Source organism: Cebidichthys violaceus, unplaced genomic scaffold, assembly GCF_023349555.1.
Source record: "Cebidichthys violaceus isolate CVI_PGR_0920_01 unplaced genomic scaffold, fCebVio1.0.p SCAF_95, whole genome shotgun sequence".
NCBI classification, from domain to species: domain Eukaryota; kingdom Metazoa; phylum Chordata; class Actinopteri; order Perciformes; family Stichaeidae; genus Cebidichthys; species Cebidichthys violaceus.
In genome coordinates this window covers 359,936-370,905 of record NW_027176981.1, presented here as the reverse complement: position 1 = coordinate 370,905, position 10,970 = coordinate 359,936, and the positions used below count along the sequence as shown (strand labels likewise).

The window sequence follows — 10,970 nt, the reverse complement described above, 5'->3', positions numbered from 1 at the left end:
TAACGTGGTACTCCCAGTACCAGGGATTTACTGGTCTACTACTTCTGCTAAGCTTGAAGGCGAGTTCATCTAAATTATAAAATTAATCCTCTACAGTATATTTCAAAGAGACTTATTTTTCTTGACCCCAATTCAATGAAGGTGAATGGATTTTTTTTTTGTGCTGAAACCATCTGATACTTGATTCAGGGCTGGGGCCGGGATTTTAGATTTTTGTATTCATTTGTTTATATCTATGTTTTCATACCTGATTTAGTCATATAACAGTTGAGTTTTATTTTCTGTAAATTAGATTTTTCAACATTATGTTGAACAGTTGTTTCAACATTGCTAGAAAGCTAAAATGATATATTATTATTATTTATTTATTCACCAATTTATTTCTTGTTGTCCGAGGTAGTCAAATTTAAAGCAGTTCTTATCAATATGTTTACTGACACAAGGATCCAATTGTTTACTTGTTTGTGAAAGGTGTCGCTCGTAGCGATGAGGCTACAGGGAATTACCCCCCCTCAGATCTACGGAGCATTTTCAGCTCATGGTTTTGGTGTGGCCTGCAGCTTTACTGTTTCGGATCGGTCACATCGCTCTCATCAACACAGTTCAGCCACAGCAGGCAGCTGTTTTCAGCCTCAAACAACAGACAAACAAAGTGGAGCCTTTAACAGCTAAAGAACCAGATAAAAACACGTCTTCAAATGAATGCTAATGTGTCTGCTGGATGATTGGGTGTAACTGTTTTCATTTTTATATGGTGACAATATGTCAGTGCTATGTTTAGAGCTTGTTCTGCTGCTCCCAAATCACCCCAAAAAACAGAATTAATCAATGCTGTTTAAAATGTATTGAGTCTAAAAATATTTGCTAAACCCTCCAAATTCCCAGGAAAACACCAAGAACATGACCATCAGTGTCCTCAATGGTAGCCCTAGATACTACTGCAAGTAGTGAGAATATTTGTTGCTAAACAATTTGGGTGCACTGAACCTTTGATGCAAAAAATTACTTTATTTGTTATCTGGTTACTTTCAAGTAAAACAATGTTAAGAAAGCCGTTCCTTAATACATGACCTCCACACCGTCGGGGTACCATAGTTAAGAAGGAGCGGGACACGACTGCATGAAGCGAGAGGATCAAGAAGGGGACTGTGGAGAGGTGGCGTCCTCGTAGTATTTGAGGGTGTGGGTGGGTGGCAACATAAGCGAAACAGGGCATGGTTCGGCGCTGGTCGCCGCCAGATGGGCCTGACAGCATGAACCGCGAGGCGACAGTCAACCTGCCAAGGACCACCTTCAGCAGCACCGCACCAATATCCTGTCCGTGTGTTGGATTGTTGAGATGCCCATTAGCTACTGCAAGAAGGGCAGTAGCTGTACTCTTCCTGGGGTCTGCATTTTGTGTAATTTACAAACAATATATATATATATACAAATGTTTTTATGTAGCGATGGCTGAGTCGGTTGTTTGCACAGACTGTATGCTGGCTTGTTCCCAACAGAGCAGACAGGAGAGAAAGCTGCTGGTCTGGGCGTGACCAACTAGAAATCAACCACACGTGTGTACAGTACAAGCGTCCAAGCACTCACGCCGCACACATATGCCTCTGGCACCCCATAATCTTCTTCTAATGCTCTCTATTAAAGACGTAATTTGGCAGGATGTTCGATGAAATCACATTAGCGTCACCCTAATGGGGATGCAGCTGACAGCAACATCCCATTCCCCTCTAAAACCTCCCATTCAAAGGTGCCTCAGGTAACGATAGACTGATGGATTGGTCTGTAATCAAAATGATGTTACATGCAGCCCTACCCTTCCATCTTTCTAAATACTCATCCCGTAGGAAGGCTGATTTCCTGTGACACCCTTCAGGTGAGCATGGCTAGCCGTGGATGAAGAAGAAAAAAGTTGGGTGAGATATCAATGGCTCGAGAGCTAAAGTAAAGCAAAAGTCTGTCTAATTACCCATCAAACCTTTCCTTCCTTTCCCCTTCCAGAATCCTTTCAGAAGGAAATGGGAAGTCATGTTAATCTCTTTTATGCCTCATGAAAACACCTTACCTGAAATATTCCCTTAATCTGTGTATTCAGAGTATTGTAACAATGCTGATTAAGCAGTAATGTCATGACTATCAAAGCATTATTCTGCTCAGGTTGTTCGATATGGAAAATTGTATTTTGTAAAAGCTGTCCCTCGACTGATGACACAATAAAGTACATAACTCTTGTGATTCATTTTCTGGCCCGGAATTGAACACAAACGACTTCATTTGCACAAATACATTTATTAAATACTGTGCATTGCTACTGTCAACCACGCATTCATGAGCATGACACACACTCATGCACTTACACTAAATTGCTGCTTCAACTTCCTGCACTGAGTTATTCTCTTTGTTCATTTCTCCCTCCTGATAAACAATCACCAGCTCCATTGACCCACAAGGAATCTGCGTTTGTGTCTGTGTGTGTGCGCTGGGTGGTTTCGTGTGTGTGTGTGTGTGTGTGTGTGTGTGTGTGTTTTTGGGCATGCCTATCTTGGGCACAAAGCTCCTCATTGTTGCCGAGCGTGAATGTGTGACGGCAGCACAGCGGCCGGTAGCGTGTAAGATCTTTCTATAGCGCTCATCCGGTCCTCCTCTTCCTCCTCCTCCTCCTCCTCCTCACTCCACATATTTTTTTTTTTTTCCCACCACGTGTGTTGAAGCACTCACACTATCCATTAAGGCTGCTAACTGTTATTGAAATGACCTTCTTCTACAAATGAAGACACCCACGAAACCGAATTAGCCTTTAAGCTACGTCTAGGTTTTGGCACAATAATGCCTTCACTGCCAGTTCTGTCACAAGCGATCATGTCTCCAAATTATCTCAGCCTTTGCTTTACTACTGGCTCTTTTTGCTGCTTCTCTACAGATGCTTTATGCAAGCTGCTTACCTCAGCTTCAGGCCAGATGGGACGACATAAAGACGAGTGACATCAAAAAGTCGTCAACCTACTCCTTATAGCCAATAACAATAAAAAAAACTCACTGCTGATGTACGAATGGCAAGGAGTACACCAGTGAAATCTTAAAAAAACATCTTTCACCAAATCATAGTGATGCTCATTTTCAAAACCAACTTGAACAATTAGATTACCAACCCAGAGTGCAGTAATAACATTGGAGGCCGCTAATGCTTTAATTAGCACAATCAAACACAGCATGAAAAAAAATAAAAAAATAAAATGAGTCAGGGCTCTAAAGTTGAGCACCTGCAGGTTGTGACGCATACAACAACGAGCGGAGCTGAAAAAGAAACCCTACTGGTTTACCTTCAGATGAACTTGGATGCTTTTAATCCAACAACAAGGGATATTGCCAAGGGGCCCGTCCAATGTCATACACGGTGTTGGTTCCACATTAATATGAGATAAGCTAATCTGTCATCGTCATGGTGAGTACACAGGGAGGAACTCGGGCACTCAATGTGCGTTCTGCTTCGCTAGCTAGCATGCTGTTGAATAGCGCTGAGGCACTGACCCCTTAACTCAGACTCTAGTCATTTGATAGCAAGGGGAGGGAGAACCGTAGCGTTGATACAAGTATAATAATATCCATCACAGACCTCTCTCACTGTGGACTTGACATTAACGACGGTTCCAATCATCACCAGGTGTGCCGTAGCGCAGCCTTGATTAACGCCATCAGTTGGAATGAGGCGTTTCCTATGTGGGATTATGCTCAGGTCTACTATAGGTTTGACTTAAACATTGCTGTCCTATCTTTGTAAAACAAAATTGAACAAATACAGACGTGAATATACATTTACTGAATTGTCATCTATCGGGAAAATAATAAATTGTACACCAGCGACCTGGTAAAAATAGCTTCATAATTCTTTAATTACAATTACGAAATGTTTTAATGCAGCAAAGAAAATCTCAAAACTTAAACAGGAAATTAAATTACAGTATATAAATTACTGAGTATATAATTGTCGTTGAGGAGGCGGAGCGTCCACCTTCCGGGTTCACCCTCAGGTAAACACTTTTAGCTCTGTCAGAGACAGACAGACAGCGTTTCATTCTGGCGTGTACGTTTCAGTGCCCTTGTGGTCACGGTTGCTGACTGGCGTGGCATATTGGGACATTTCAATGAAACTTTACCAGAATCAATGCTGTTAATTACACCTCAGACAAACAGTAACGCGATGGCTTTGGCAACGTTAAGGTACAAACGATGCCAATGTGCCCTACTTAATATATTTAACTCAAAGAAAAAATGCTTACAGCCCTTTGTGTTGTGGCAATCATCATTAAAGGGGTTGCAGAATAAACCCAGATTCTAATTCTGCTCTTACCCGTTGCCATTTTCACTGGGCTTCAGTCATAGAAAACTGTGTCTCCACCATCTGAGGTTTAACTCAACCAAAGTGATTACTGTTGCCTCCGAGCAGCTGTGTCTGTGAGATATCAGCCAAAATCGGATGTGGATAATTTCCACAGATGTTGTGGATTGGGGGATTTCATTGCCTCAGGGCAATCGTAGAGAACATAGATCGTCGTACGTCGACGCGTGCACGCACGCACATACCCACGATGCACTGTGGGCTCTGTATCTGGTGATGCGAGCCGTCCCCAGGGATGCGTGGCTCTGGCTCATGTGTCCCACTGTCATTGTCTGAGAGGAGAAAGGGGGAGCGTGAACAGCGAGGGGACATATATGGGGGAAATGTGATGAGGACGGCGACCGTGACAAGGCTGACTGTCACGTCTTTGTGCAAGGGGAACACGGATGACGCACATGATGAGGTTCAATGGGAAGAGCCGCGTTTTCAATTAACGCGGCATGGGTGTTTTCTCTTAAATCCTGAACCACACATGGCGCTGCTTGCCTTGTGAAAACCGCTGAATCACAATTTGGCTGCTTTTTTAAAGTCTTTCGCTAATTATGTCATGTCATGCTTCTTCTCTGTGAGAAAAGAGCATTTGCGAACCACATTCAGGCTGGAGACGAGCGTTTTCCCAGTGATGGTGATATTTTGGAGATAGAGTTTCCACCTGCCAGTAATTATATTCCATCATCTCCCTGAAGTGGAAATCTTGCACAGCCTTGCAAAAAAGAAAAACAAGTTTTTTTTCACAAAATAATACATATACATACATGAGCAGGGGACGATGGCAAGTCAATGCTGAACGCATGTTCTGATGCAAACTGCAACGGTGTTGGTTATGCCGAGTGTTGCACTGCTGCATCTTCTTCTGCTTCCTGCCAGCGTCATTTTGCTCCTGCAGCCTACAGCAGACGCCGAACGAGGCACTACCAACGGCACAACTCAAATTCCTCGTCACACTAAATAATGAATTAATATCTGCTGAATGAGACCGCTGAACAGTTAACCTCACCCCCTTCCCCTCCTCCCTGAAAACACTCCGCCGAGGGATCCAACCAGAGCCTCGCACACTGTCTACCGCTTCCCACAGGCCCCTCCTCTCACCCTCTGTGATTATATAGTCCACGGACATCACCAGACACGCACACTCACTGCCGCTGCTGCTGCCACCACGAGCAGCTCGGGAGACGGCAGGCTGCACTAAAAACATTCACCTACAAATAGACACTTAAAATACAGGGTGAGTGCATCTTTATTTGTGTGTGTGTGTGTGTGTGTGTGTTTGTGTGTGTGTGGGGAGGCTTTTCTCTTTCACCTCTTTATGTTCATCCTTTTTTTTATGTTCCACTCTGCTGCTATTTTTCATCTTATCTACTCTCTGTTTTCTCCTTACATCTCTCCTACTGCAGGCACATGCTGGCAAGTACTGAGAGAAACAACAACAGCAGCAACCTCACTGTCATTGACGGCACCGGGAGCAGCCTCAGAGAAACCCCCGCCTGTAGCGTCATAAACGCCAGCAGCAACCGCTGGACGCACGCCGGGAGGAGCGCCGCCAACAGGCAGCTTTTCCCGCATCGTTACCCAAGGACAGCAGCTCCGAGATGGGCTGCTCCTCAGGCCGACAGCCCCCCGTCCTTCACCCGGACCTGGACTGCGGCGACAGCAGCGAGGCCAACACCTTGCCCCAGGACTCCGAGAATCAGAACCAGGGTTTGAATGGCTGCGGAGACGGAGGTGGGCATGGAAGTGTTGGAAGAGACCTGGCCAAACCTCCGGAGACTCTCCCCACGCTGGAGAGACTTGCCCAGGCTACAGGCGGGACAGAGAAGTCCTGGTACCGCTGCGTGTTCCCATTTGGCGTGATATCCCTGGTGATTGGCATGGCGGGCACCGGGGTGACGTTCACTTACGACACGCTGCTCCAGACCAAAGTGGTGTCAGTGGCGCTGCTGTGTACCGGCGTCGTGATGCTGCTCGTGGCAGCCGTTTGCTGGAGGGCCCACAGACTGAGGAAGAAGAAGAAGAAGGAAGGTGGATTCTTCGCTGCCGATCAGGCCACTTTGTGATGGCGGGGCAGACTTCCAAGATTCTTGTTAGTCAGAACGGAGCTGTTCAAGTTGGACTTTTTGAATGAGAAAGGGGACTGAATTAGAAGGATGTGATGTAGGGGCATCCATGCTTCTCTTCTATGCACTAGGACAGAGGGACGAAGAGGGTAGAAGATTTGAGTAATACTTTAAACATTGTGCCAGGGAAACTTTGAGACAGTGTTGAGTCCGACAAAAGGACACGTGTATTCAGAAAAGGCCAGCTTTAGCAGCATCACCACCATGCTAAGCAGATGGGTCAAGTGTGCGTCACTCTCTAAACTCCCCCTTTTTCTTTTGTTGTCTTTCTTTATCGTGGATTTGTTTGAGGGTCCAGTGGATCACGGAGTCCAGAGCACACTTCAGATCATTGCTCCATGTGTGACAGATAGGCACCTCAGGAATAGTTATCTAACACTTTGTGGACCTCTACCGGCAGCTTGACGGCACACAAATGAAGAGAAAAAGAGGTGTGCATGTGTGGGACAGATACAAACAGATACGCCTGACAGGAACATCTGCATCAGCATACGTTAGAAGCCGTCAGAGGAACAGTCTTTAAGAAACGATGTCAGTCTCGGTACACAGATAGGTGTACTAGATTTGAGGTGCCCTTTCGCGCGTACGCCACTTATCCTCACGCTCGGCACATTTCCCCCACAGTGACTCACTCTACACATCAACTCCCTTATGTTTCTGCGTGCGGTCCAATTTTGTGTTATCAGGCACGAAAGGTCAACACTTCTTTTCTTCCTGCCACCACCGCTTTGTGGCAGAAAAACCACGATCCGGCTGTGCCGAATCGATAGAAAGCGCCACTCGGAGAAGTATTAAGCTTCGGTGATAATGGCATGTACTTTCAGTCCCGCAGCACATGAAATTGCTCCCCCCCCCCCCCCCCCCCCCCCAGCACACTTGGACCTGTCACAGACGACTTGTACATTGTACGACGAGGAAATCCCATTACAGGTGCGCTTCAACGAACACACACCAACCAAGACAAATGCGCACGACGGCCTGATTACTCTGATCCTTGCCTCCTGCCGAGCCAAACAGAGGATGTTGAGGGAAAATCCTGTTTTTTCTTCTTTTCCTTTTCGGCCTCCACTCTCCCGCTCTCCAAGGAATGGATTAACACTATTGTTTATAGAGGCGGCTGGATACGGACCAGTAGTTCCTCTTGGATTAGGGTTAGCTGTGTGGTAGAGTGGTACTGTAGCTATTGTGAAAGCCTGTCTTATTGCCTTTGTCCTAGATATTGTCCTTTCTTGAACACCACACAATAGCATCAGATGACTCTGAAGTTTAACTAGCGATTCTTTGTAAATTGTTCCTCGAAGGAAGAGCAAAAAATCTCTGTGGAGTCAAAATGTAGCAGTGTGTTACACCATTGGTAACTTTGATGGTGTCTGGTCTTTTGCAGAAGGTGACGTGGTGTTGAGGAAGACCCAGCGGCTTCTCGTCAGCTGTAGCAATGTTATTGTGTCTGATTGATGATATTGATTTCTAAAATGTTTACTTGGCTTCACACCTGGTCAATTTTATTCATTTTCTTTGCATGGAGTTGCGACTTTGTGAGTGTGTGTGCACACCAAAGCTACACTTAATCCCCTTGATTTTCCTCCGTGTCCTTTCACAGACATAAGAGGATCTAAGATGATCCCTCACAGAGTCGATGTGTTCACCTGTGTGCACACGCGTTTGTTCTGAAATACTGTGTATTCTTGTTAACGACATATCATGACTACTGTACTGTGTCTATCTTAAGAGTGTAGCCTCATTTCTGAATGTACCTTCAACAGTGAGTGTCTTATGAACATCCTTGTACAGACTATTTATGTGTCGTCTATTTCCAGCAGACAGAGCAACTTCAGGCACACAGTACAGTATGTATCTATCAGAGGCAGTTACCTACACTGCCGTTTTTATTTCTCTTCGAATAGCCTTCAGGTTGTAATGATTTCAAGCGTGTTGCTGTGAGTGTTAATGGTAAGTGTTTCATTCCAAAATGAGGCACCAGCCACATAAAAGAAACCAATATTTTCCATTACAGTGTAGAACATAATGGGTTTTAATTAAAGTAATTTTGAAGAATTGAAACATGTTTTGTTTTTTACCTTTCACAAGATTGTATTTTTTTAGCCAAACTTGAAATAAATATATCTATGGTTTTGGAATGAAACAAATCCGTTGCTTAAGTGGTTGTGGTCAATTTGCTTTGAGTTAATTGGCATGGCCCTGCTTTTCTCTGAGTGCCTTTTTTACTTGCAATGTTAATATTTCCCTGTAAAGTGCAGTTATTGTAAGCTGTGGAGGCCCGCTGGTGCCAGTAATAGAGTAGCCCAAGAGAGGCAAAAACATTTCAGTATAATTTCAGTTTGTGTGAGTGTTATGGTGTCCATGAAAATACCTTAAGTCACACTTTGATACGGATCCTTAACCAGAAATACCAAATATATTTATCAAGAAGTTTATTTTTTTTTGTCTCTCTTAAATGTGTGTACGTTTTCTGTTGTTTACTGTAAACTGCTGAAGCACTGGATTAAATACAAAAGTCAGTTTTGGAAACAAGCTCGACAGTTATCGTTTCTTTACACCATGCTGGGAAATTGCTGCTGAAATGCCATTTAATGTCATTAGTGAAGTCAGTCAGAGCGTTTGGTTAGCAGCTGTTCTGAGTGGTGTCACCAACATATCGCCCTAACTGACCTTTTTACTCATTCTGTAGTAAACACGGGAAGTACGTGCCACAACTGGTCCCATTATCTTTGTAGCTATATATTGCATATCAGAAAAATAAATGAAAATAAAAATACAGGTTGTCAATCAGTTACGTCATTTGGTACTGTAGATGACTTCTTCCATACAGTAAAAACACCATTTAAATATCTTTCACAGCGGCTTCTGCCCTTTTGAAGGTCGATTTTCAGTATTATGTGAAATGCAGTAGCCTCTGTCATTTATATATATATATATATATATATATATATATATATATATATATATATATATATATATGCGGCATAAATGACATATGAAAAGACCATTAACAGTAAAAATAATTGTAAGTCTGAGCTCATTTAAGCAATCCAATACTAAGGGCAGTATAAGTTGCTAATTAGCGTTAAACACAAAGTACAGCTATGGCTGATGGGAATATCATTAGGTTTGCAGGTAAATTGGAAAGAAAGACCATGCAGTTTGGGAACAACACTGTTCCTGTAAAGCCGGGTAGATCATTAACCATTAAAAGCAAAACCAGCATTTTTAAACATTCAGTATACCTTCAGAAGCTAGCGTAGCAAAGTGCTAACGCTAGTTAATGATGTGCTAACGTGCTCTGCTAATGTTAGCTTCACAGGTTTTAACATTGAAACGTAACGTTTTAAAAAAACATGTATTCTTCCAATCTTTCCTGGTATATATATATATGTATATATCTATATATATATATATATATATATGTATATATATATATATATATATATGTATATACATATATATATATATATATATATATATATATATATATAGTGCCAGTCCAGAAGGATGGGATTACTGATGAACTTCAATACTGTTGTTCAGTACTACCGCATAAAATTTCCTTTCTGCTGTTACTCATGCAGGAACAAATCATCGCTCGCTTGTATTGTCACTGCCCCATCACATTAGCATGTCCCACATAACTTCTAATTAGTATCCTCCACTTACTAGTCGAGCCTATCATCCAAAACCCTCGGTAGCGGCGGGCTCTATTGATTTCCACCGATGCATCGGTGCTCATCAGCATCTCAGCCCCTTTGTGAATGCAGCTGTTTTCTATGAATATTCAAATGAGCACCCATTCTGAATGTGCCCACGCTTTCTCCTCTTCCTCTTCCTCCTCCTCTCATCCACCCGTTTATTAGGGATTGTTGTCATTCTCTCTACATCTCCCTCTTCCCCTGGACGGAGCTAAAAATAACCAGGGCTGATGTAAAAAGCAAGGAAAACAGACTGAGAGGGGCGGGCCGCTGGTGGAGAGAAAAATGTGTTAGAGTGAAAGTGGGAAATCAGTCCAATTGCAACAAGCATTTTCACTGTAGTGAGTAGGTTGTGGTCTACATAGCAGGACATATGTAGACCAAGTGAAGATACAATTGATTTTTGTTTCATACCCACATCAAACTGCTAGGATTGCATGTCCATTTATATTCACTTCTTGTGATTTACATTGTATTAAATTGTCTAAAATTTTAAATTGAGTATGCATTGAGCAATTGAGTATGTACTCATCAATATGTTTTACATCAACAATAGATTACATGACTGCTTGTATGTAAAGGGCTCTGCCTCAAATTTGCTGTTAACTTCTTTTATTCTCATCGTTCTCATCAGCATCATTTTCAGCAGGCAGCTGTTTACATCAAAAAAATGCTCTAAAAATCCACCGACCCAGCAACAAACGACAGACTAATCAAATACCGTTAGCCGCTGATACTCAGTTGAGTACTTCAGCAGCT

At 43.1% G+C, this 10,970-nt stretch overlaps 1 protein-coding gene across 1 annotated transcript; it reads left to right on the top strand.

The window, feature by feature from the left end:
* Positions 1-5,540: 5,540 nt before the first annotated feature.
* On the top strand, positions 5,541-7,351 carry LOC137868059 (transmembrane protein 100-like). Its single transcript, XM_068704571.1, has 2 exons — positions 5,541-5,618; positions 5,788-7,351. Exon 2 carries the CDS (start codon positions 5,983-5,985, stop codon positions 6,445-6,447), a length of 465 nt encoding a protein of 154 aa, XP_068560672.1. The 5' UTR covers positions 5,541-5,618; positions 5,788-5,982; the 3' UTR covers positions 6,448-7,351.
* The last annotated feature ends 3,619 nt before the right edge of the window (positions 7,352-10,970 follow it).